We start from the raw sequence: 26,659 nt of genomic DNA on the forward strand, positions 1-26,659 counted from the left end.
ATGCCTCCCGAGCGACGGCGGCCGCGCGGGGACAGCGCCGAGGAACGGATTGGCCGGCGTCTCCCCCGGCCTGTGATTGGCTCTCGCCCGCGGAGGCCGTTTCCCGGCGTTCTCCGCGCGGTGCGCGGTTGCTAAGGGACGCGCCCGGAGGCCGAAAAGTGGCGGCAGCCGCCTCGCGAGCTCTGTGAGGCGGGCCCGGCTGAGACGCTCCGCGTTCGTCTTCGCCGTCCTGCCCCTGTCTGAGGCGGCAAGCCCGAAGAGGCCAGGCCCGGCTGTTCTCCCCAATGGCTGAATGGAGCCTCTGCGTGCAGGGGTAGTGTACCTGCTGAGGTAAACTGCTTTCCCGCCCTGCTGAAGTTTTCTGGGAAGCTTTTGAGTGGCGGCTGCTGGAGACGGGATGCTGGGTTAGCCCCCCCCCCCCGCCTGCCCATCTAGCAAGGCTCTTGTAAAGGGTCAAGGATCCATTCCGAATGTGTCAGGTTATGGCTATGGGCTACGGCAAGTGGATGGAACTTCCATGTCCAGTGGCAGGGTACCTCTGAAGTCACTTGGGAGGGAGCAACAGGGAGGGAACGCAAGAAAAGCCAAGCAGGATCAGACCAAGGCCCATCAAGTCCAGCAGTCTGTTCACACAGGGGCCAACCAGGTGCCTCTAGGAAGCCCACAAACAGGACGACTGCAGCAGCACCATCCTGCCTGTGTTCCATAGCACCTAATATAATAGGCATACTCCTCTGATCCTGGAAAGAATAGGTATGCATCATGATTAGTATCCATTTCGACTAATAGCCATGGATAGCCATCTCTTCCATGAACATGTCCACTCCCCTCTTAAAGCCATCCAAGTTGGCAGTCATCACCACATCCTGGGGCAGGGAGTTCCACCATTTAACTATACGTTGTGTGAAGAAATACATCCTTTTATCTGTTTTGAATCTCTCACCCTCCAGCTTCAGCAGATGACCCTGGATTCTGGTATTATGAGAGAGGGAGAAAAGCTTCTCCCTGTCCACTCTCACTATGCTATGCATTATTTTATAGACCTCTATCATATCTCCCCTTAATTGCCTTCTTTATAAGCTAAACAACACTAACAGCGCATTCCTAAGGAGAGTTACTCCAGTCTAAGCCCTTTGAAATGAATGGGCTTAGATTGGAGCAACTCTCCTTAGGAATGCACTGTAAGTGTTTAAACCTCTCCTCATAGGACTTTGTGTATTTGTGCATATTAGTCCTTTTGATTGGCCATTGTGGGACACAAAGAGATCTAGCTTGTAATGCAATCCTGTGACTCTGTTTTACAGCAATTGATGTCAATGGGCTTAGATTGGAATAACACTGCATAGGATTCTGCTTCTGGCCGGATTCACCTAAACTCTCTGAAAATGATGTATTATTATACATCTGGAAGACTCCCCAGGTGGGAGCATGAAGGCAACAGCCCTATCTTTCTGCTTTTCCCTGTTTTAATATATACATTTTGGAAGCTTGTTGGCAGGATGGGATGGTGGGACTTTCCCAGTTGTCTGTTCCTGGCATGTGCTGCTCAGAGTTAGGCTACACCTAGATATGGAAGTTCTACTTAGTTATTGCAGGTAAAAGCCGTGGGAGAGATCAATTCCTGAATGAAAATTTTCCAGTCTGCCTTTAAACAATCCAAGCAAAATGGGAAAGGCAGGCAGATGAGCAGCCCATAGCTGCTTCACACTTATTCATTTATTTTATTTTATTAGATTTATACCCCACCCTTTCCTAACTACAGTCGGGCTCAGGGTGGCTACCAGAAGAAAAGAACAATCAATATATATGCATATTATAAAATTTAAGTAGCCTTGAAGTTGTCTGCAGAAACCAATTCCAGTGTATGAAGTGGGGGAATGCCTCTTCTAAGATGACCCCCTACCACCTACATTTTTGAAAGTGTTAAAAATAGTTAATTAAAGAAATTAACTTCTGCCCAGTTCATTAGTGGCAAATTTATAAAAATTGATTTATCGACTAAACGGTGCAGCCCTAATGGGAAATACGCAATAGTAAACTTCTTTCTGACCTGTGGTTTCTTATCTGTGTTGACCAGCAGGCAGCTCTTCCCTGGTAAAGTTTTGCAGGTCTAGCTGGAGAGATATTTCTGACCCTCTTGCCCAGCAGCCTGTGGCATCTTGCTTGCCTGCTTTTGTCAGCTGGGGGAGGCATCAGCAGCTAAGCCCCCCCCCCCAGTTGTCAAGTGCTAGCCTTAGAGGTGCCAGAAACATGAAAGATTGTCGGCTGTGGGGCTTTGGCATGCCACCTTCTTCTGACTCTTCCTTAGAGTGGCTCTTCAGTACAATTAGATGCAGGTCAGGGATCAAGGACAAATGTAAAGAGGTTCCTGGACCTTTGGATGGTTGTGCAGAAGAGGGAATTCTGATTGGTGCAGCTAGGGGCACCTGCTGAAATGCCCTCTTCTGTATGGCTGTTAAAAGTACAGGAGAGAGCCTGCACCTGCATTCCAGGTGCATGAAGAAAAAACAGCTGGGGAGGACTGCTGCCTTCATGGCCTAGTTGTGGGTTTCCCCAAAGCATCTGTTTATCTTTCATTAGAGGTGGGATGCTGGTGGGTTCACCTTATTTCAGTCCAGCAGATCTCCTTATGCTGTCCCCCTTTGTGCTTTGTCACCTTATTGTAAAAATGTATTTTGCTGGTGAAGCGTCTCATAGGACTGTGCTTCTAGACATGTTGAGGAAATTGAGGGCCCAATGTAGGTCTTTTTGCCTGTTTCTTAAACTGCAACAAATTCTTTAGGCATAAACAGAAAAGTGTATGCATCAGGGGGAATGCTAACGTTAGCTTACTGTTGGTATTTCAGCAACATCCTTTTCATAGACGACAATAAATCACCATTATCTTAGCCTCTTGCTGAATGTGATGGGACCAGGGAAACCAGCTGCAGCTTGTGTGCCTCTGACATCCCTTCCCCTGCTGGGCAAAAGTGAAGCGAGGGCTCTACAGACCCAGGTTTTTTTCTGCTTACTTTTCTGCTTCAGAGTTTGTTTTATGGGCTTCTTGAAAGGTTTTTAGTCATAAGCATCTATTGCAGTCACCCGCAGCCTTCTGACTGAGGTGGCCCAAAGTAATGAATTTTGGGGGATTGGGTCAGGCACTGATGTATAGAAATGTCTTGCCTGGTCTGCGTGCCTTCAGCACTGTTTGCCAGTAAGCCGACTCACAAAGGGCCTCATTGTTTTGTGTATGTGATAAATATTATGGTTGTATTTTGCTGTGCGGTGTTTCAAGTTCTGTAGAGTTTTGCTGGAGTTTACTCCCAAATGTGGAGTGGTTGTAGAAGTTTATGCTAAAGAGATGTAAAACACCAGCTGAACGTTACGGGACCAACATGGTACATTTATCATGATGTTGTTTTGCTTCAGTGTGAACAACTGACACGATTAAATGCACCATTGTTATCTCAGTTCCTGCTATATTTGTTTTTTATGAAAATCTCCAAAAGGCAGCGGCTGCATAAGCCGTGTGGGCTCTGAGTATGAGTGTGTATATCTGCAGTCAGCTCCCTTGGGGAATTTCAAGACAAAGCTAGCCTGGCATCTGTCAGGGTTGCTGATTCACCTTGGGGACCTTTTCCTACCCCTGCCCCCCCGCCGCATGAGTGCTCTGCTTGGAAACATGAGCTAGAGAAAGATTTAGACAATGTTGTTTGATGTTTGGAACAGCTCCAGTTCAGTCGGAATGTTTCTGCACAGCCAGGGAGCTTGGCTTTCCAATACACCAGCCCTCGTCCAATCATAATAGAAAAGCTGAAGCAGCCTGGGAGTAGGAAGGACCAAGGCGCTGGTGATGGACCGGATTTCAGAAACCCTGTTGAGTTTTCCGTCGTATCTGAAGAGAAGCTCAACTTGGCTGTTCAGCTGGCCAAAAGGGACGTGAAGCGAAGACATCTGGAGGAGCATGTGAGACAGCATTTCCTCAATGAGAACAAGATGGCCCCCGCGCACCCTGCGGGGCCCGGGCAGACCAGAAGGAAGGACTCTGAAAACGTTGCAGGGCTGAGAGCATCAAACTTCCTCCAGAAGGATGAACGACAGATTGGCAGCTGTTCCAAACCGGAGACGACCAGCTCAGGAGCCAAAGTCTACATCTACGCCCCAAACCGGATCAAGTCGAAAGCAGCTGTATCTGATTCACCCCCCACCCATGACCCAGGGCCTGGGCCCAGAAAGGAGGAAGATAAGACCACCCTGGAGGTGCGGCGGCTGCAAAAGGAGCTGCAGAACTACATCCAGAAAATAGAAGAGCTGGCAAAAAGAGGTGAGGGGGGGGGGGTAATGGCTGCTGCTGTGGCAAAATCGCAGCCCTTCATCCCAGCTCCAGGGCAAATGGCGCCTCCAGGGCTCCTCTCCCTGGGTGTGGGAAGTGTCTGGGTCCAAGACATGTGGCAGAGTCCATTGCAGCTGCTGCCGTTGTCGGTGTTCTTTTAAGGCTGCGATGGAAGGAGCCCGTGGTGCTGTGTTGGACGTGCAACCTGTTTGCTCCTTGGAGGTTTGACAGACCAGATGAATGGCAGATTACAAAGTCATAGTAGTGGCAAGCTTGGCTGATGTGTTTTTAGCTCTGGATATCCTGGAAATGTCTTTCTCAGATGTCATGTAAAATTATTTACTGTTTTCCATGTTAGAATGAGCAAGTGCTTAAAAATGTGCACTGACTTTTCCTGCCTAGTCCTTGGAAGCTTTAGGCTTGCTGTGGTCTGGAACAGAGGCTCTCACTCCACTGGCACTGGGGAGTATTTAACGCTTCTTTCAGGGGATGGTGTGCAAGCCTTGTGAGCAGACTGCACGATCTTTCTCCATCCTTCCCTCCCAAGCAGGGCTTTTCTCGCAGGCCTTTCATGTTCTCTGCAGTAAGACTTCCTAAGGTTAATGACTGGTTCCAGATCCATCACTTTGTGTTTTGCTGAACCGTTTCTTTGTTCCAGAGAGAAGCGAAGAAACTTTGGATCCGGATGAAGAGCGCCGTGTCCGGGTTCGAAGGCAGGAGCAGGCTGTGCGGTCTGCACGAATGCTGTATGTGCTGCAGCAACAGGCAAGAGTGTTGCTCATTTTCCTTTGTACTCGGCTCCCCCCTGTGACTTGTAGCACCTTGTACCAGTTGTGGCCTTTCTTTGAAAAGCAAGCTCCAGGGGCCCCACTCTGTGTGCCTCCACTTTCAGAGGCAAGATATGTGGCAGCTAGAGACAGGGCCTTTTCTATGGTGGCTCCTCAACTGTGGAATTCCATTTCCCCAGCAGTTCACCTGGGACCATACTTGCTAAACGTTAGTCACTGGGGGAAAGGGAGGAGAATGCTATTGTTTTTCCAGGTGTTCAGTTGAATGCTTCATCTTCCCTGGCTTGCTGATTGCTGCAACTGTTTTTATACATCTTTCCGTTTTGGCTGTGGTTTTCTTGTTAGTGTGTGTTGGAACTGGTATGTTGCTTTCTTTATTGTTATGAGTGTTAATGATTTGTTGTGAACTGCCTTGGAATGTTTTAATGGAGAGAATGGAATAAATATTTTAAAGAGTGGGCCCTGAATGCGTAGTGAGAACATAGCCAGTTCTCTGTGGCGCTGCATTAAGATGCGTGGATTTCTGCTCAGGCCCTGACTGAAGCTTCTGTAGGCTTCAGAGAAGTTCTTATCTGGATCTGAACTTTGTTATTCCAGTCCTACAGTTTGGTGACCACAAACCATGCAGTCACAAATTTCAGAACTGGGATGCTTGGATCTGAACTCTGCCACACAGACTGCTTAGAAATGTTTCTATATAGCTAATTTGTTTGTGATATGTTATTGAATAGGTAAAAGAAATTCAAGAAGATCTGGAGAAGCTGAGTCCCCAGAAAATCAAACACACAAAAAAGGTGAGGGAGAAAATCTGTGAGGATTTTGAGAATCATCATGGAGCAGGGAATTACCTTGGGCAGGAGGTTGGGACCTTACTAAACAGGTTCCCTAGGAAAGGAGCTCTCAATATAGCGATGAGGGGTTTTCTGCAGTCGTATATAATCAGTTTTCAGTTTACAAGAGACTAAAAACATCCTCCGTCTGAGATTCAACAAGTTAATTGTGCATTGTGTGGAGAAGTACTTCCTTTTGTCTGGTAGACAGAAGATTCAGAACAATTTCATTAGTTGACGCCATGTTAAAGTATTGAGAGTGGAGAAAAAATTCTCCACACCATGTATGCTTTTAAATCTGTATGTATCTTTTCTTCCTGTAGTTTACTTTTTTTTGGTAACCTGAAAAACTTCAGACTCTTTAGCCTTTCACGTAGCAATCCGTTAATCATTTTGGTTGCCCTGTTCTGCAGCATTCCCAGTCCTATGATATCTAGGCGGGTGACTGGCATGATTTCTCAGAGGGAAAGAATGACAGAGCCTTGAAACAAAAGCAAGGGCCTTGGGAGTGTCTTAATGGCAAAGAAGCAGAGTGCCTAGCTGACACATAAGTACAGGCAAAGTTTAATGCTTATTTCCGGAGATGGGTCTGTCCGAAACAGGGAGGGGAACGTTCTTGGCTGCCATTTACAATTATGATTGCCATCTTCAAATGGCAAATTGTGAGCAGCACTTTCTGTAGTTTGTGGGGCCAATAAAACATGCATCGGAAAAGAAGTTCTTCGGTGTACCATTTTTTTTGGCACACCGTTTCTGTTCTGGTCCCTGAACTCATTATTTTGAGATGGGGTGACTAGAGCTATACATGGCATTTCTAAGTGCAGCGACACCACAGGCTGTTACAACTGTGGCCATTTTATTGCCAGACATTCCGTGTTTCCATAGAGTTGTTGCATCAACATGGAACTCAGCCTCGTCGCCTCTCTTGGAAAGCCTTCTTCAAGCACAGTCTTTAGCAGAGGAGTGCTTTAAAGACTGGGGCCTTTGAAGTGGTGACTTTTCCCTCGTCGCTAGCCTGGCTGACACTAGCCTCCGGACAGTGTCCAGCTTACTCATGGGCCCTCTCCCTCTCCTTCCTTTGTGATGCAGTCGCGAGCCATGGCCCGGCTGGCAGCAGCTCACAGAGGCGCTGTCCGGGCCTTGCAGATGTTCGCCGCTCGCTTCGCCAGCCAGTCGGAGCACCATCTGGCTCCCGGCCACTGCAAGGAACTGGGCAACCTCATCCGGCAGTTGTCCCTCTGCTCCGCCCGTCTTGAGATGGACTCCTCCATTCCCGACGTCGTCATCGATCTCCTGCTGCAAATAGAGGTGAGGGGAGGGAGAGAGAGGGTAGTGGTTAAGAGCTGTGGTTTGGAGCGGTGGACTCTGAGTGATTCCCCACTCCTCCACATGAGAGGCAGAGGCTAACCTGGTGAACTGGATTTGTTTCCCCACTCCTACACACGAAGCCAGCTGGGTGACCTTGGGTTAGTCACAGCTCTTAGACCTCTCTCAGCCCCATCTACCTCACAGGATGTTTGTTGTGGGGAGGGGAAGGGAAGGTGATTGTAAGCCGGTTTGATTCTGCCTTAAGTGGTAGAGAAAGTCAGCATATAAAAACCAACTCTTCTTCTTCTTTGTCACTTGGTGGACAGTGCTAAACAGGCTGGGGAGCAGATCTGTATATCCCACAGTGGTGACACAGCCCACACAGATAAGCCTTGGAGATAAGTGTATGTTGTAGCCATCGCAGCAGGGGAGCCAGCATGGTGTAGTGTAAAGAGCAATGGTTTGGAGCGGTGGAGTCTGATCTGGAGAACCGGGTTTCATTCCCCACTCCACGTGAGCAGCAGAGGCTAATCTGGTGAACTGTATTTGCTTCCCCACTCCTACACACAAAGCCAGCTGGGTGACCTTGGGCTAGTCAAGCTCTCAGCCCCACCTACTTCACAGGGTGTCTGTTGTGGGGAAGGGAAGGCAAGGTGATTGTAAGCCGGTTGATTCTTCCTTAAGTGGTAGAGAAAGTCGGCATATAAAAACCAACTCTTCTATTAGGGAGCAAAACCGGAGCAGCAGTTGCTGCCACCAAACTCACTTTAATGAATTATTTTGTGGCTCTGTAAGGAAACAAAAATATTTTCTGAAAACATGCTTAAGGTTGTGTGATTAAGCTCAAGACCTTTGGTCAAAGGAGCTAGTAAATAAATGAAAAAAAATGGCTTAAGGTTGTGCTTTTGCTGCATTTTTTTTTGTTAAATGCCCCGTTGTGCAGATTAAATGTCATCAAATACTTAGGACTTGTCTGAGATTATTCCCAAATCCCGCAGCAAACTGAATATATAATAAAGGCAGGGTTTTTTTGCTGCAGGAAGTTAAGAGGCTTTTTGACAATTGTGAAGTATATGACCTTTGCGCTTTGCAAGGTGGGAAATGGCACTTACGCTTTGCATGTTTAATGAGAGACAAAAATTATGGTGGCAGGATTTGGACTCTTTGCTGTCCAAGAAGCAGTCGCCCAAGATAGGGAAGAAATGGCCTTCCACGTCTCAGGCTGAACTGCCATCGGGCAGGGGCAGGGTGCCAAGCAGAGAGAAGAAATTTTGTGCGATGGAGCCCAAAAAGCCACTTGTAGCCAGAAGACTTCTCCCTTCCAACTATGAAGATGTACAAGATATTATGGGTTTGTATGCGAGCAGCTGAAATCTGTATTCTTTAGAGGTCTTGCTTTGTAGAAACAAAAACATCTGCTTTAAGCATGGTGGCCAGAAATGCTCAGAAAAGTGGTATCTTTTGTTGATATGTCTGATCATTGTGTGTGTCTCTATGTGTGTTTTAAAAAGTATTAATGTTTAACCTGCCCATTCTTGAAGGAGCTCAGGGTGGCTTTCGTGGTCCCTCTCCCATGTTCACATTATGATAACCCTTTGAGGAAGAAAATGGTTGGATATAGCCCCATTGGTCCAAAGCAAAAACCAAAAGCCCTGTAACACCTTTTATATTGACTAGCCAAAATAACAAAACAGTGCACAAGCTTTCACACTCTCCAATTAATTAGTCTGAATATTAGTCTTTAATTAGTCTGAATATTAAAAAGATGGTGGGTGGGAAGAAAAGAAGTCCTAGGCCATTGTCCTAAGGTTTTGCCTTGTAAGCATCTTGTGTAAAATTCTGAGTAGGTACAAGATTTAAGATGGGGCTGATGTCCCCCTGAGCATACTGGGAGGAAGAAGCACAAAACGGAAGCATTCAGTTGAAAAAACAGCCACTGATCAAATCTCTGTCTAGCAGCAAACAAAACATGCCATTTCCGCTAAAAGGTTGCGGGCAGAGGAAAAAGAAACGATAGTATCAGAGGTTATGTAATACCAGAGATTATTTTAATTTGAATCTCAGTTGAGTTTGATTTTAGATAGAGAGAGAGGGATTAGTCCAAGTGAGCTACATGACAGGATGGAGATTTGAACCCTGCTGTCCCTGAATATTAGCACACCATTCTGATTGTTAGGCATGGCTCTTGGTTTTAATTGTGTTGATTTGGTTATTTAGAAGGGGGAAGCTGATTGACAAGTTGGGTTGGAGTCCTTCCGGAAGCCCCACTGAACTGCAAGATTAAAGAAGGCTCTTGTTTCCATTGTGGGTTAGGCAGCATGAAGGTTTATCTACATTTAATCAATAAATAATTGTTTTTAAAATTCTGGACAATGTGTTGACTGGAAAAAATGGTTGACAGCCCTGGTCCTTTTAGACAAAACAAGTAGGTAGCCACATGAGTCCATAGCAAATTTAAAAAGCCGTGTAATACCATCTTTATTGAGACCAGCCAAAACAACACAATATAGTGTGTGCGCTTTCCTGATCTCTTCATTAAGCTGAAGAGTTCTTCAGGCTGAAGAACACTTCAGGTTGATGAAGAGATCTGGACGACTGGAAAGTTTGCACACTGTGTTGTGTTGTTTTGATTGGCTTCAGTAAAAATGGTATTACACGGCTTTTGTTGTTGGATCTAATAATTCTTAGCACCTCCTGACTGTGTACAGCTTGGGTTGGTGAGTAGACAGAGAAGCCATGATTGGGTTCTCCATTCTACAGACAGCAGTTTTGAAGAAGAGGAGAAGTTGGTTTTTATAGCTTGCTGTTCTCTACCTGAAGGAGTCTCAAAGTGCCTTACAATCGCCTTTCCTCCCCCCCCTCACAACAGGTACCTTGTGAGGTAGGTGAGGCTGAGAGAGTTCTGAGAGAACTGTGACTAGCCCAAAGTCAACTAGCAGGCTTCAGCTGGAGGAGTGGGGAATCAAACCCAGTTCTCCAGATTAGTCCGTCGCTCTTAACCACCACACCACACAGACGTCTTCCTTCCTTACTCAGCTCAGCCCTCTCCAGTAGCTGCAGATGCCTCTCCTCATTCAGCCACACTAAGCTGAGGATCAACCTGACTCTAGATTTCTGAGTTGGGGTTTACTTTGTTTAGGAAAAGCCACTGAGCTCAGTTATTCTCTAGATCTAAAGTAGGATTAATTCTGGTCTCTGACAAAGGCAGGACTTTAGCATTGACAGGGCCATAAGAATAACTGTACTGAATCAGACAAGTGGTCCATCTAGTCAGACATCTCGTTTCAGCAGTAGCTGTTCTCATGCCACAGGAATCCTGCAAATAGGAAATATACCATGGCAGCCTAGAGCAGTGGTTCCCAAACTTTTCGGGCCACCGCCCCCTTGGTTCCACAAATTCAACCCCAGTGCCCCCTACCCTATCCAACAACACAGTTGAAGGGGCCTACCTCTAGCGCCCTACTGCTGCCCCCTTGCTTCTTAGTGCCCCCTAAATAATCCCACTGTCCCCCAGGGGGTGGTACTGCCCACTTTGGGAACCACTGGCCTAGAATATCTCCTTATAGGTGGCAAGACCGCCGTCCTTCTGTGGCCCTTGTTTATTTATCCAGCACTGAACTTTCTTCTGCTCTCAATCCCAGGTTCTACTAGTCCCAGGAGAGATTCAAGATGCAAAGTGTGTTCATTTTGGTTTTGCGGTCCCTCTGGTTATTCCCAAGTACAAGAGTCATTCAGGAGGGCATCTGAGGGTTTCCAAATACTGTACCGAAACGGTATTGTGATTATTGGTTTTAGATGACCACCGGCAGGCTGAAGAGATGTCACCAGAGAAGATGAGCGATTGCTTTGGCGCAACAGCTCAAGAAAGTCTGCCTGCTCTGGAGCAAGAGGGAGCTTTTCAGGCCAGACCCCAGGAGGCCTTGAGAAGACCTGGGCCTGTGAAAAAGGCCCCTGGTCTCAGAGGTGGCCCACTGAAAAAGAGAGGAGTGGTGTTTTCTTCCAAACCTCAGGTACAGACATATCAACAATGTTCCTCCTCCGCATCCCTGAGTTTACTTTTCAGGTGCTGTCAGACTGTTTCCCCTACAGCAATAATGTCTTGCTGCTCAAAATTATAGTTGGGGGCCTGAACGTTCTGGCGGCTGCTGTTTGGAAGAAAACTTCAACATCTTTGTGTGTTTTTTCCTCCCTGAGAAGGATTGTTTGTTTCTTAAAGGGAAGCAGTAGACCTCAGAGACCAAAAGCTGAACAGCCTCAACCCAAGCACATCCGGTTTCAGGACACCACCGTTGCGTTCCGGCTCAAGGAGACCAAGCCGCTTGTTCAAGAAAGCCGGATACCCTGGTTGCCTCCCAGCCCCACTTCCCCTCGAGGGTCACCTCAACGGTAGGTTAGCATCCTTGCAAGGGCAGCCTTGGTGGGGCGGACAAGGCAGCTGGGGTAGTCATAGGCACGCTCTGGGCCTGCATCTTACATGGTGGGGGGGACTTTGCCTTCAGAAGCTCCACGCGCTTTGGAGATCCATCCTTGTGATGTAGGTCACTTTGTTCTTTGGAGCCCCTCCAAAGGTGAATCACTCTTCGGACTCTTCCCTCCTTGGTTCCCTGCCAGGTGTCGTATTTCTTACTTTGCCTTTTTGTTCTGCCAAGCTATTTTTTAAATGTAATTCATTGTATAACATGCCTGAGTTTCCAATTTTGTAGGAACAGGGAATATGTGTTATTATTAAGGCCTGGCCCCATTAACCCAACCCCCTAATTTGGAAAATCCAATGAATGCTTATCAAGAGGAGGCTAGATTGCTGGCAGCAATTTTTCTACATGGAATACAAGTGTTTTTTTTTGTTTTGTTTTGTTTTTTTTAAGTCAACCAGCATTCATGAAATTGCCTGGCATGGGGAAGGCGGACAGTGCACCTTATGGTTTGTAACATTTAGTTCTGGGGCTCATAGTGTCTTTCAATCAATGGAAACTCCCTCATATCTAGCAGGACTGCGATTCCACAGCAGATTGCCAGTTGTAAAAGAGAGATTTGAATTAGGATCACTGGCATAAACGTCAGTCCTATAACCAGTGTGGGTCTGCTACAGATGCATTCAGGCAGTCTTGTGTTTTACACAACCTGATGGATTGTGAAGAGAAATCCTGCCTTTGCAAGTAATCTCTCTGTGATCGACAGCGCACTCATAAACAGAGTTGTGTGTGTGTTAAGTGCCGTCAAGTCGCTTCCAACTCATGGCAACCCTATGAATGAAAGTCCTCCAAAATGTCCTATCTTTGACAGCCTTGCTCAGATCTTGCAAATTGAAGGCTGTGGCTTCCTTTATTGAGTCAATCCATCTCTTGTTGGGTCTTCCTCTTTTCCTGCTGCCCTCAACTTTTCCTATCATGACGGTCTTTTCCAGTGACTCTTGTCGTCTCATGACCTGACCAAAATACGACAGCCTCAGTTTAGTCATTTTAGCTTCTAGGGTCAGTTCAGGCTTGATTTGATCTATAACCCACTGATTTGTTTTTTTGGCAGTCCACGGAATCCGCAACACTTTCCTCCAACACCACATTTCAAAGGAATCTATTTTCTTCCTATCAGCTTTCTTCATTGTCCAGCTTTCACACCCATACATAGTAATAGGGAATACGATGGCATGAATTAATCTAGTCTTGGTGGCCAGAGTCACATCCTTACACTTCAAAATCTTTTCTAGCTCCTTCATGGCTGCCCTTCCCAGTCTCAATCTCCTTCTAATTCCTTCTAAACAGAGTTATACCCTTTTAAATCAACTGAAATAATAATGCCCTACAGATCACCCAGAAGCAGTCTCTCTTCAGTCAAGAGCATTTTGTTTTGCCAGGGCTAGACTTCGCTTCTTCCCTTTAAGAAATTCTGCTCTGCGTGATGCAAAAGTGTTGTTGACAGTGCAGAACGGGGACTGTAATAATGTCTCGCATCTCTTCTCCCCACAATTCCTCCCGGCAACCGGATAGAAGTCCCCGAAGCAGAGAAACTGTTTTTGAGAAAGAGAGAACAGGAGAGGGAAGACGAGGCGTGGAGAAACCAGCTGTCAGGTTGGCACAGAAGGGCTTATTGAGTGCTTTTATGCACCTTGCAGTGGTTGTATTTTAGAAACTGTAGGAGGGTAAAGCTTCCATGCTGTGGAGGTGACTTATGGCACCTGTGGAGGCTTTTCTTCCCCCAGTTTACATGTATTTATCAACCTAAATTTGCACTGGGTTATGTAAGTAAAGGAGCCCCGTGGCGCAGAGTGGTAAGCTGTAGTACTGCAGTCCAAGCTCTGTTCACAGCCTGAGTTCGATCCCGATGGAAGTTGGTTTCAAGTAGCCGGCTCAAGGTTGACTCAGCCTTCCATCCTTCCGAGGTCAGTAAAATGAGTACCCAGCTTGCTGGGGGTAAAGGGAAGATGACTGGGGAAGGCACTGGCAAACCACCCTGTAAACAAAGTCTGCCTTGTAAACGTTGGGATGTGACGTCACCCCATGGGTCAGGAATGACCCAGTGCTTGCACAGGGGACCTTTACCTTATGTAAGTAAAAGGTGTTTTACTTGAGACATGGCTGGGCTGGGCTTGGTTTCGAAGTCTCGCCTGTGTCCAAGAAGGATGAGGTGGGGAGGACTGGATTACTTCCGCAGACAAACACTGTGCAAAATCTGAATTGCGCTGCAACACCTTGGACTTCACGTCCCAAATGGAAGTCGAGGCGTTGGGTGGATTTTGCGTTCTCCAACAGGAGGTTTCACCACACGGTGACGTAGCCCATCCTGTTCTTTTGCGGTTGCTTATTCCCATCTCAAGGTGAAATGAAGGCACGGCAAAAGACCTTGCTAGCTTTCAGTGAGGTTCTTTTTTTTTTCCCCCCATGAGGCAGTTGCTTGGCCTTCTCCCATGCTTCTTGGCTTTTCCTGCAAAAAGACGAGTAGTGACTAATGGTGTCATGGCTCTCTCCCCCCCGCCCCACGCTGCAGCGTCCTCTCTGCACAGCTGTCCTTGTGTGACTTTCTGGGAGATCTTTAGGTCATAGTGGATTCTGTTGCTCACCAGCCTGACTTTACTGCCTTCTGTTAAGAGTTGGCTCAGGCATTTCCTGTCATTGCCTGAGGAAGGGCTGTGGCTCAGTAGAGCATCTGCTTGGCATGCAAAAGGTGCCAGATTCAATCTCTGGCATCTCCAGTTATAAGTATCAGGTAGTAGGTGATGTGAAAGATCTCTGCCTGAGACCCTGGAGAGCCGCTGCCAGTCTGAGTCGCCAGTACTGATCTTGATGGACCAAGTGTGTGATTCAGCATAAGGCAGCTTCGTGTGTGTGTGTGTGTACTTTGGTATGTTTCTTCACTGTGTAACTCCAAGACTAGCATAGAAGGTGCAGCTAGTCCAGGAAGAAGAGAACCTGCAAGAGAGTGACGTCTGACTCCTGTGATGTTTGACCTGCTGGTTGGGTGCTGGAGCTCACGATCACCCGGGGGGGGGGGGGGCTTCATTTCTCTTTATTCTACCTGCACCTGGGGAGAAAGAATTGACACCTGGGACAGGGCTGGCTACTTTAACTCTAATATGTATCTGGGGATGATGTGAGGTCAGGGAATTTAGTCTCAGGTGCTGTCCAGCAGATGATGGAACCTGCAGACAGCAGTCACAAAGACCAGGACCAAGGCAGACAAATTGAAGGGCACACAACTGACACATAAAGGCCCACGCTTAGGTGTTTCAGTTTTGCAACTGCTCGTTGTGGGAACCTGTCAAACATCTGATTTGGGCCGGATACCTGGTTCTTCTCTGCTCGCTGTGCATTTCAGAGTGTGGCTTGTTACTGTGCGTGCGTTGTGTGAAATGGGCGATAACTGAAAAAACATTAAGTACCGGATTCCTCTCCCCGCCCCATGGTATTCCCAGGGCTGACAGCGCCTCTCCAAAGAAGATTATAGATAAGATGGAGAGAGAGATTCGAGAGCGTCTGGAGCCCCTCTTGGAGAAAGCACAGGTAAGCGCCGGAAGCACTTGCGGATTCGGCACAGCTGTTGTGTCAATTTCCACCCGAGTCAACGTTTCATGGCGCTACCTATCTTGACCAGAAAGCCTCTTTCTTGACCAGTCTCTGCCAGCTTATTCTCCTTCAGTGAAGTTAAGATTTTTTGCTCCAGGGGGCATCACTTTGCTTTTCCTTATACTGATTCTCATTTGCTGTGTTGCCATCCACTCACCTGGTTTGGAGGGATCCTCTTGGGGAGCTCTTTGCAGCTGTCCTGAATAATTTGATGTCGGCTATTTATCTGTCCACCTCAGGTGCTGGGTCATCTTGTTTATTAAACCTTGCTTTTCCTCCAAGTCACTCAAAGCAGCTGTTTAGGCACTCTTCTCCTTGAAAACAGGTGACTTTGCAGTGAATTTCATACATGTTGGCGGGATTTCCCGCTGGCAGCCCCAGCACTCGGTCACGCCCGTTTGAGTTTGCTGGGGTTCCTTTTCCTTGACCCTGCGCTGCAAAGAAGCTGTTGTAAACGTGACGCGCACTGATCACTTGTAAGATTGTCTTGTTGGCCTTCCTGAGAAAAGTATCCATTCAGGCCAGTGCAGCGTCCAGAGAACTGGACAACCATTTCCCTGCTTTTGTTTCATCAGAAGGTGAATCTCTCCTTGGAAAGAAACATTCGCTTGAAGGAGCCATTACTGGAAAGCCAGACTCCACCCCAGGGTGACGGGAAGGTAGGATGTGTTTTGCTAAAAGGGCCAGAGAACAGTCAAAAGTCGTTGATGCTTCCCGGGGAGGGTTTTGTAGCTCTGCCTTCTAAGCTGCAGCTTCCGACAAGGAAAATGGAGGGTGCCTTTTGCTCTGTGGCAGGACCGGTGTGCATGACATGGCTACCGCATGGTGGCAGCTGGCCATGTGCTTTGCAGGATTTTCATCCTGGTCTTAAAACCATTCCCTCCACACCCCCTCCAATCTTCAGGAAGTTTGCGGTGGTAAAAGTACAGTTGCCCCCTAGAAGCGGTTTAAAGCTCCCCTTGACTTGGCGACCATTTTATAGGTTATAGTTACCTAGCTAAAGATGGCCCGAGGCTTTTCCTAGGGGTTTAGGCAGCTGTCAATGGTGAAGAGTGTTGAAAAACCAGTATGGTTTTTGGAAAGATAGGAATGCCACTTAGGCCTTTCCAGAGAGTAATATTTTGTATAGTGTTTTAATCAAATGTATTGTTTTATACTGCCGGTTTGGGTACGCCATGTAACTGCACACATTTTATGCTTGGTCTAAGGACTGAAATAATAATAAATACACTTAGGCCTTGCTTTTATGCAGCATGTTCAGGATTAAGTTGAACATCCTCTCAATGTGCTTAGGAACAAATTTCCTGAGGATCCCGTAGGATTTCTTAACCCTGCGGTGGAAATAATAATAATAATGATGATGATGGTGATGATGTATTAACATGGTCACTGACCAGCAAAAACAACCAAACAAACAACAACAGCCACAATAGATAATAAGAAAACCACAACAACAGCTACTACTGCTACTACAAATAATCTAAGCCTAAAAATTACATAACTCTGCGGAGGACATATAAAATGTTATTTACGTAGAAGACAGCTGAGTGTAGTGGTTATGAGCACCACTTGTGGGTGAAGACTTCTTTGTTTTGTTTGGCATATCCCCAATAACGGTTATTGGCCCTCCTCTGGTATAGTTTATGGGTTTTTTATTGGCTTGTTTTATAATTTTAAAGGTTGTTTGAAACTGTTCAAATGTTTTAATGTGCACAGCCTTGGGGATCCTGATCTGGTGGAAAGGCAGAATACAAAATGTTTTAAATAAATTTAAAAAATGAGCCCTGAGTTGGAAGTCCCCAGTCCAAACTTTGCCTCTGCTATGAGTTTGACTAGGTGAACTCGGACAAGCTGCTCTCTCTTGGCATCAGCCGCCTTCCATGGGCAGAGAACGGAGAATCTCTTTTAGTTATTTGATCAGATTGTGGTGTGTGGGCATGAAGGGGGAGATGACTCCTCTTCTGTTGTGTCCTTCTAATGCACAATGTTCAGCCGCTTCAAGAGCGCTGTGCTGAAACCAGAGATGGGGGTTCCAATCTATCTAGTGATGTTTTAAATAACTGCTTAAATGCCACAAGCGCCTCCTACGTGTGTGCTTAATTGGCAGGTTGCAGCTAAGGCCGGTATCCTGAGCAGCATTTTGGAGGACTCTGCACTGGAGCAGAGTCAGAAGCCGGAACATGTGCCTCTCTCCGCTCTTGGGGCCCCAGACTTGGAGATGATGCTGCAGAGGATGGAGGAGATGGAGGTGTGCTCCTGCTCTGGCGTCTGTCAATGCTTGACTTGCGCCAACGAACCGCTTTGAGTGCAGCCAGCCAGCTCCCTAAGGGGGATCATTCAGGACAAAATTGGGCAGGCTGTAGGGAGGGGAAAGCAGTGGTCTTTGAGCCAGTGTGGTGTAGTGGTTAAGAGCAGTGGACTCTAATCTAGAGAACCAGGCTTGATCCCCCGCTCCTCCACATGAGCGGCGGATTTTAAACTAGAGAACCGGGTTTGATTCCTCTCTCCTTCAATAAGAAGCCTGCTGTGACCTTGGGCTAGTCACAATTCTCTCAGAACTCTCTCAGCCTCACCTGCCTCACAGGGTATTTTGTGGTGTAGGGAAGGCAATTGTAAGCCATTTTGAGACTCCTTAAAAGTAGAGAAAAGTGGGATATAAAAACCAGCTCTTCTTCTTTGTCTCCATGCAGTGTAATTTTCTTTTATTTTTTTTAATGGAGTCCCTGGCATGTGGATATTCCCGTGCAACCTTCAGTCAGCCAGCGCAGATCCCTCATCTGTGGACGCTGGCTGTCATCTTCTTCTCGCTCAAGGGAAGAGGGTAGCATTGTGTTGGTGGGAGGGCAGAGCCGGCTCATTAGGGCTGTGCTGTATCCTTCATTGAAGGTCAGCATCCCATAACTAGCCTGCAGTGCCCCATCTTCTGCAAACTTTTGGTAAACCCAGGCAGGACTTAAAAAATAAAAGTCAGTCTTAGTGGGATGAATTGTAGATCACTGCAAGCTATATTCAGTCCTGTAATGGCTTCAGCCACCTTTTGGGAAGCCTCTGCTGTCAGATACTGACTATGGGGATGCCTTGTAAATATGCCAGAGGGGAAATGCTTTGCTTGTGTAGTTGTACCTTGACCACGGGAAGGTCATCTCATATCATACAGTAGGGAGAGCCATGTTTGATGAGACGAAGGATCCATCTGGTTCAGCATCCTGTGGCCAGTCAGTTACCTGGAAGGTGCACAAGCCGGGCACAGAGGTCAAAGCCTCCCACTGCCCTCTCACAACTGAGCATGGAACATCTGCACATAGAACATCTGGCCATCATGACCATGAGCCAGTGTGGTGTAGCTGTTAAGAGCGGTGGACTCTAATCTGGAAAACCGGGTTTGATTCCCCGCTCCTCCACACGCAGCCTGCTGGGTGACGTTAGCACTAGTCACAGTTCTCCCAGAACTCTCAGCCCCGCCTGCCTCACAAGGTATCTGTTGTGGGGGAGGGGAGTTGATTGTAAACCGCTTTGAGATTCCTTTCGGTAGAGAAAAGCGGGGTATAAAAGCCAACTCCTCCTCTTCTTCTTAATGGGTCTGTTCTTCATCAGTTTAATCCTTTTTTAAAAGCCACCTTTTAAAAAAGCCACCGTAGCCATTTCCACATGACATGGCAGCAAGTTCCATCAGTTGCACGAAGAAGAAATATTTCCTTTTGTCTGCCCATCAACTTCGAGTGCCCCAAATTCTAGCATGAGGGGAGAGAGAGAAAAAATAGATCTGTTTTTGCCACATCTGTCGGCTTTTCTCTAGTCCAGAAAAACCCAACTTTATGTTTTGTTGAGTAATCATGGTGTTTTTTTCTGTCTTTGTGTCCTAGAGCTACCAAGAGCTGGTGCGAAGGAGGTATAACCAGATTGACTATTCTGACCCTGAATTCTTGGCCCAGGAAGAGCAAAGAGGTGAGCTGCAGGCAGGCAATGTGAGGGGCTGGCTGATGATCAGGTAGCAAGGAGTGTACCTGCATGACCACTGTCAAAGCCCAAAGATAAAACTTGGGGATACCCCACCCCACCCCTACCATCTCTATATTCGTTGTGCTTCTGCAGATGGGAGGAGGCATGCTGCTGCTATGAAGGCAGCTTAAAACTCACAACTGTAGCATGGAGAGTAATTTCCTGGGCTGGTTTCGCAGCTTGTGTTAACAGATTGGCTGCTTTGATGAGGTGGGCACATAGAAGCGTCATGCCCACGGGCACCACAGACAGAGCCACTCGCGCAAAGCCTTGCTTGACATGAAATTAAAACCTGAGCATCGACCATGTCAGTCAGTTGTGGCAGAATTAAGTGGCACCTTTAAAGACAAGCAAAGGTTATTCCAGCGTGAGCTTCTGTGAGTCAGAATTCACGTGGTTAGAGGCATGGAGTTTGTATCTGTTGGTGATACATTTCTACTCCAAGTTGCAAATTTGAAAAGAAAGCTCGGAATGAGCCACCTCTCTATACTAGGCTGAATCTGGGAACTATTATCTTCCATTGCGACTGTTTCTGCCAGCTTCCTTGTATTGGGCAAGAAAAGGCCAGTGCTGTGGAGTGGTTAGAGTGTTGGTCGAGGAGATTGAGATCCACAGTCTGCCATGAAGGTTGCCAGGTGACTCTGGTCTGGCCCCTCCTTTTCTCAATCTAGCCCATCACACAGGAATTGTATAGAGGATAAAAGGCAGAAGAGAAGAATGAGGGATGCTGCCCCGAGCTCCTTGAAGGAAGGGTGGGATGAAAATGTACAAAAAAAACACTAACGAAATGCTCAGTATCTCCAGGGCGTTTGTTTGTATCAAGGACAGCAATTGAGTTTGCCATCGATGCCTCTCCAGTTTACAGTCCTTTTGCAGAGAAGGTGCTGGTGGCTGTGTTCCCTCTGCATGAACGCCAGCAGAAGAACCGATAGGAGCTCTGCCCGCCCATTCAAGGATTTTGTTTGGTTTTCTCCACCTCCTAGAGAATGTGACTGTGGCAACAGAGACATCTCCTGGGGCTCCCCATCCCATCCAGATAACGAAGCCAGAAGGCCACAATGAGCCACAAGTGGAGATCGTATTAGAAATGCCCTTGGATGCAAAGTAAGTAGAAATTCAGAAGCAGATGGTGGGCCCCATAATTGGACTCTTGGTGGGAATGATTAAAGGCGCTGTCTGGTGCTAAAGAGAACCAGCATGATGTATGTATGTATGTTAGTTAGTTAGCTTCCGACTCATGGCGACCCTGTGAATCAATGTCCTCCAAAACGTCCTATCCTTAACAGCTTTGCTCAGGTCTTGCAAATTGAGGGCTGTGGCTTCCTTTATTGAGTCAATCCATCTCTTGTTGGGTCTTCCTCTTTTCCTGCTGCCCTCAACTTTTCCTAGCATGACTCTTTTCTAGTGACTCTTGTCTTCTCATAATGTGACCAAAATACAATAGCCTCAGTTTAGTCATTTTAGCTTCTAGGGACAGTTCAGGCTTGATTTGATCTATAACCCACTGAGTTGTTTTTTTGGCAGTCCATAAAGTTAGTTAGAACTTTATTACGGTCCACAACCAGCACAAAAACAGGTACAGGGAACAAAAGAAATCAATATACAACCAACTTCATGTAGCAACTGCCAATAAACGTGGTATATACCAAGCACAAACTGTAAAATAGACATAACCTATAACCAGATTTACACTTTGAAATTCTCTCTGACAAATACTAAAAATTAAATCCTCCCCAGGGATTTTAAAACTCTGTCACTCTTTATGTTAAAAAGGCCCTTTTTACTTTTTTCTAAAATTACAAACTTGGGTACAAAATCGAGCGGCCAGCCGTATCGTTTGATGATTCTTGTCTGAGAGAAGATGTTCAAGTTTAATTTTATTAGATCTCCCAGGGAACCTTTCCAGCAAAGGCCCAATAGTTTCTCTATGGATGTTAAAGCCAGCATGATGTTGTGGTTAACAGCGGCGGACTCTAATCTGGAGAACCGGGTTCGATTCCCCACTCCTCCACTTGAAGCCTGTTGGGTGACCTTGGGCCAGTCACAGTTCTCTCAGGACTCTCTCAGCCCACACAGAGGCAGGCAAGGGCAAACCACCTCCAAAAATCTCTTGCCTTGAAAACCCTACAGGGGTTGCCGTAAGTCAGCTGTGACTTGACGGCACAAACACTAGAACTAGTTCTAAAAACTGGCCACATGCCTGTCTTCAGGCCCCTCCCCATCACCATTGGGTTAAGCAGCCAACGTTCATTCACAAGTCTTCTAGTGGCTGAGAGGCAGCGTGGTGGTGGCAGTACCTGTCTCCGTGACAGATGAAAAGTGAACGGGAGGAAAAGCTTGTGTTGGGCTAAAGGGCAGAAGGTGCTGTGTGGGGTTGAAAGGAATTTAAAAGAGAGCTGAAAATAAAATCAAAGTAGGTCAATGTAGGCCCTGACCTGGATAGTCCCAGGCTAGCCTGATCTCATCAGATCTCAGAAGCTAAACAGGGTTGGCCCTGGCTAGTATTTGGATGGGAGTCCTCCAAGGAATGCCAGGGGCGTGACACAGAGACAGGCAATGGCAAACCACCTCCAAATGTCTCTTGCCTTGAAAACCCCACCAGGGGTCACCATAAGTCAGCTGTGACTTGACAGCCAAAAAAAATGGCCCATGTAGTCCAGCATCCTCTTTCCAACAGCGGTCAGCCCAACTCCTTTCGGGAAGTCATATAAACAGGACAAAAACTGCATTTCTGTGGTGGTGAGATTTGTTTTTAAACAAAAAAAAGTGGTGAGGTTTGTTTTTAAACAAGTGGTGAGGTTTGTTTTTAAGCAAAAAAAAGTGGTGAGGTTTGTTTTTAAACAGAGGTGGTGAGGTTTGTTTTTAAGCAAAAAAAAGTGGTGAGGTTTGTTTTCAAACAGAAGTGGTGAGGTTTGTTTTTAAGCAAAAAAAAGTGGTGAGGTTTGTTTTTAAACAGAGGTGGTGAGGTTTGTTTTTAAGCAAACAAAAAGTGGCGAGGTTTGTTTTTAAAGAAGCATAGTTGAGGAAGGGGAAGTATGTGAAATATCTTTACTTTTCTGGCCTCATACACACACGCACACAGGTGTCCAACTCTCTTGGTTCCTTTTTGTTTCTTTCTCCTCAAGGGTCCAGGAGGTGGGGCTCCTGGACCAAAGTTTCTGAAGGGAATTCATTGGGGAAGAGATGGGTATCTGCAGAAAAGAAAGAGGGAGGAAGTTAGGAACCTAGGAGGAACCGAGCAGCAGAGGGACGTGAGAAGACCTGGATTCTGCATCATGATGAGGTGACACCAACCAGGTATCTCTGCTCAAACCGGGACACCTGTTAACTTGGGGAAGGAGCTCTGATTCTCTTCCCTGCTTCCAGTGCCGTCGAGGAGGACGTGGAGCCGGATGAGAGGCCAGAGTCCAGCGCCCGGACTACGCAGCCCGCCGCTGGGGACATCTCCCAGCAGAAGCAGTCCCGCACTTACCTCTCTGTACCTAAGAACATGCTGCGAAGCATCTGCGATTACGGCACCCGGTACGAGCAGCACCTCAAGTGCATTTCCCATGAGGAGGTGGGCAACTTCAGCCCATGGCACATTGCGCAGAGGTGAGTGGGAGACTCGGGAGAACTTGGCTGTTGTGAAATCTGTTGGGAGTCCTTTTAAACCCCCATGTGCCCCTTGGAAGTACCTGGCAGCCCCTCTGCTGCCCCACCAGTGCACACATACAAAAAGCAGGCCGTTAAAAGTGTGCTTGGTTTCTGAACCAAGCATGGCTGTGCAGGAAGACAGATTTACAATCTCATTACAGCTTCCTGCTCTTCAGGGTACACCTTTGGTTGCTATCATTTTGAAGGGCTGTCATATAGAGGATGGTGCCAAGTTGTTTTCTGTTGCCCCAGAAGGTCAGACCAGAACCAACGGGTTAAAATTAAATCAAAAGAGTTTCCCTCTAGACATTAGGAAGAAGGTAAGCTCTCCTTCCCTGGACGTTTTTAAGCAGAGGCTAGATGGCCATCTGTCAGCAATACTGATTCTATGACCTTAAGCAGATGATGAAAGGGAGGGCTTCTTGGCCATCTTCTGGGCATGGAGTAGGGGTCACTGGGGGTGTTGGGGGGAGGTTGTTATGAATTTCCTGCATTGTGCAGGGAGGTGGACTAGATGAACCTGGTGGTCCCTTCCGACTCTTATGATTCTATCATGGGGGGGCGGGCACAGGGAGAAAAGGCATGTGGCTATTGCAGTCTCTCCGTGTGCCACCAGATGGTGCACCACACCTTGCCAGAAGTCACTCCATGCAAACTGAGAGGGACGGCTGACTCCAAAATCAGCTCTCAGTTTTGCGGCTTCCCAGCCTGGCAAAGTTCCCCCTCGAAAGGACACCTGAGCCCCACCTCCCTTCATTCTCCAGCTCTGCTTCTGCTCCTTGTCTCAGTTACAGACGCCGTTGTTGTCATCTCCTAGGAAGAGAGAATAAGCAGCCTTAAGAGAAAGTGGCAAAGGAAAGGGCCGGGGCAAGAGCAGATGTGTAGGTGCCTCGCTGGGAGGAGGCATAGCTGGATTTATCTGGAATGTGTGGATTCCAGAGATGTGTATCTTTTTAAAGAAAATTGTCATTATAATTCTAAACTGTTTCCAAGGGGCTCAGGCTGGGAGTGGTCTCCATCACAAATGCTGGTAGGCTTCCCAGTGGGGCCTCTGGCCGGCCACTGGAGGGAAACAGGATGGTAGAACAGATGGGATCATGTTGTTGTGCTCCAGCAGGGCTCTTCTTACATAAATCTGGACTCCAGCTGGCAGAAGCCCCTCGGATGAGCTCTGCTGCAAGAGAAACAGATTCCAGGAGGGGAGTAAGCATTTCATTCCCTCCCTAGGCCTCCCCTATGAACCCCATGGTGCAGAGTGGTCAGCTGCCCGTACTGCCATCCAAGCTCTGCTCATGACCTGAGTTCAGTCCCGATGGAAGTCGCTTTCAGGCTCAAAGTTGACTCAGCCTTCCATTCCTCTGTGGTCGGTAAAACGAGTACCTGGCTTGCTGAGAGTAAAGTGTAGACGACTGGGAAAGGCAATGGTAAACCACCCCACAAACATAGTCTGCCTAGTAAATGTTGGGATGCGAGGTCACCCATGGGTCAGTAATGACCCGGTGCTTGCACCCTTCTAAAGCGTCCCCTCCTGGAGTCAGAGGGCTATAGGCACACCATGGCCACATCCACTCATCCTTGAAAATTGTGCTTTCATCTGACTCTAGCAATAGTTTTCAACTGGATTGGCTTGTCAGCACAGGGTAATCCATTTATGAATGGTTGCTTCAGTGTGCTGATGTCCAAGTGATGTATGGATGCAGCCTTGGTTCCTCCATGGATGTATTAACTCTTCAGCCTGTTCTTCAGCATGCAGGAAACAAATCTCTGCCAATGTGAAACTGCCAGTTAAGCAAAGCATGGCAGGTCCCACTGAGCATGGCAGCAGCGCAGTCTCCTCACCTTATGAACAGCAAGTCATAGAATCATAGAGTTGGAAGGGACCACCAAGGTCATCTAGTCCAACCCCCTGCACAATGCAGGAAACTCACAACTACCTCCCCCACACACCCCCAGTGACCCCTAGAAGATGGCCAAGATGTCCTCCCTCCCATGAACTGCCCAAGGTCATAGAATCAGCATTGCTGATTCTTGGATGTGTTTGGGGAATGGTCACCTAAACCCTAGAAATCGGGGTCTTGGCTTTTAAACTTGCCTTTCCTGCCTCTTTAGCTTGGCAGAGGAGCTGACTGAGGAAGCCCTGGCGGAGGTGGCGGCCGAGCTGCAAGGCCTGTGCGAAGATTACGCTGAAGCCGTTTTCACCTCGGAGTTCTTGGAGGCCACCGAGTGACAGCGGCTCCTCGCGGCCGTCGACTGAGCAGAGCTGTGCTGGCTCAGTCCTCTTTCTGAAGAAACTGCCTCAGGCCCGCCGATGCAAAGGACTCTTCCTCTCCGGCTCCTCCTGAATGTCGTGCGGGCAATTATCTCAGGGAGGGGATTCGGCAGTTCCTGCGCCGCCTTCCGTTGTGCCTTGTTGACAAATCTGTCCGGGTGTCATGTCGAAGAAGTGAATGATGCTGGGAGTTTTGGAACTGGCTCTCACCCGCTCGGTGCCTGCAGCAGAAGCCCGCAGTTCTGGATCATACTCCCAGCTCATCCCACCTATCTGGATTTCGCACAACCTCACATGACTCCTGGCTTCCTAGCCACAGTCCTGTCCTTGTAGCCACTTAACTTGAGACGAGGTGCAGCCTTGACGAAATGCTCAACCTCTTAAACCACTGAGTGGCACAGAGTCTAACCACTGATTGCTTTGGGTGCGGCCCTTTGGGTTCTCCAACAAGGCTCTGTGAGTAAAATCCTTCTTCGTCGACCCTTTGGGGCTGCCTCTGCAGGGAAGGGGATCGAGATCCACGAAGGCTGGACCGTATTTTCAGAGTACCCTTCAAATCCTCCACCCTGGCGAGGGGAGTTTGGGGGAGTTCCGACCCTGGAGTCTTTGGTTCCACATTGGTGGGATGCAGTCCTGCAAAGGCCTGAATGTTTTGGAGCCCAGTTCTCATCCCGGACTCTCTCCATGGGAGTCTTCTTAGATCAGTAGCACATTTGGGGCGGGGGCTGCTACAGGAGAGTCAAAGGGGCTTAGGCTCTGTGTCTGCCTGTAACCTAAAGGGGAATGACAAAGCCCTACTTGGGTTCTTGTTACGTTACAACCCACAGTGAACCTGCTTTGTGTGATCTTGGGTGCTGTGGGACATGAATACTTCCTATACCGGCTAGACCTCTCAGTGTCCCTTTCCATTGGCTGATTTCCTGTCAGTCTTGGCCATTCTGGGTTCCGTTGGGACAGCAGCTCTTTGGACCTTTTGACGACAATTCTTTCAGTCTATAGTCGCTGTGAGTAACATTCCAGTGCTCAGGAAGACACATAAGTTTACTTAAATAATGTTTTAATATATGTATATATTAAAGCTTTATCTTACTAATATGCGATTGTCAGGCTTTTTTTTTTGTATAACCTTGTTTGTATCAAAGTAATATTTAAGAGACAACGGGCGTTTTTGTACAGTAGCAGCACAATCCTATGAAGAGCTGCAGCGTTCGAGAGTTAACAGTGCAGTCTGAAGGAGGGTTACTCCCGTCTAAGCCTGCTCATTTCAGTGGGCGTAGACCGGAGTAACTCTGCATAGGATTGCGCTGTAAGTGTACTCAGGGTTGCACTGTAGAGCCAGTGTGGTGTAGTGGTTAAGAGCGGTGGGTTGGAGCGGTGGAGTCTGATCTGGAGAACTGGGTTTGATTCCCTGCTCCTCCACATGAGTTGCGGAGGCTAATCTGGTGGACTGGGTTTGTTTC

At 47.5% G+C, this 26,659-nt stretch overlaps 1 protein-coding gene across 1 annotated transcript; it reads left to right on the forward strand.

The window, feature by feature from the left end:
- Window positions 1-25,157, forward strand: KIAA0753 (KIAA0753 ortholog). The gene is made up of 17 exons (XM_056865568.1): window positions 1-120; window positions 2,864-2,995; window positions 3,709-4,303; window positions 4,971-5,077; window positions 5,832-5,894; window positions 7,020-7,238; window positions 8,391-8,589; window positions 11,034-11,248; window positions 11,455-11,622; window positions 13,209-13,303; window positions 15,145-15,232; window positions 15,871-15,954; window positions 17,403-17,543; window positions 19,159-19,240; window positions 20,278-20,398; window positions 22,661-22,888; window positions 25,040-25,157. The coding sequence occupies exons 1-17, from the start codon at window positions 1-3 to the stop codon at window positions 25,155-25,157; spliced, it is 2,775 nt and encodes a 924-aa protein (XP_056721546.1).
- The last annotated feature ends 1,502 nt before the right edge of the window (window positions 25,158-26,659 follow it).

The sequence above is a fragment of the Euleptes europaea genome, chromosome 19 (assembly GCF_029931775.1).
Source record: "Euleptes europaea isolate rEulEur1 chromosome 19, rEulEur1.hap1, whole genome shotgun sequence".
Lineage (NCBI taxonomy): Eukaryota > Metazoa > Chordata > Lepidosauria > Squamata > Sphaerodactylidae > Euleptes > Euleptes europaea.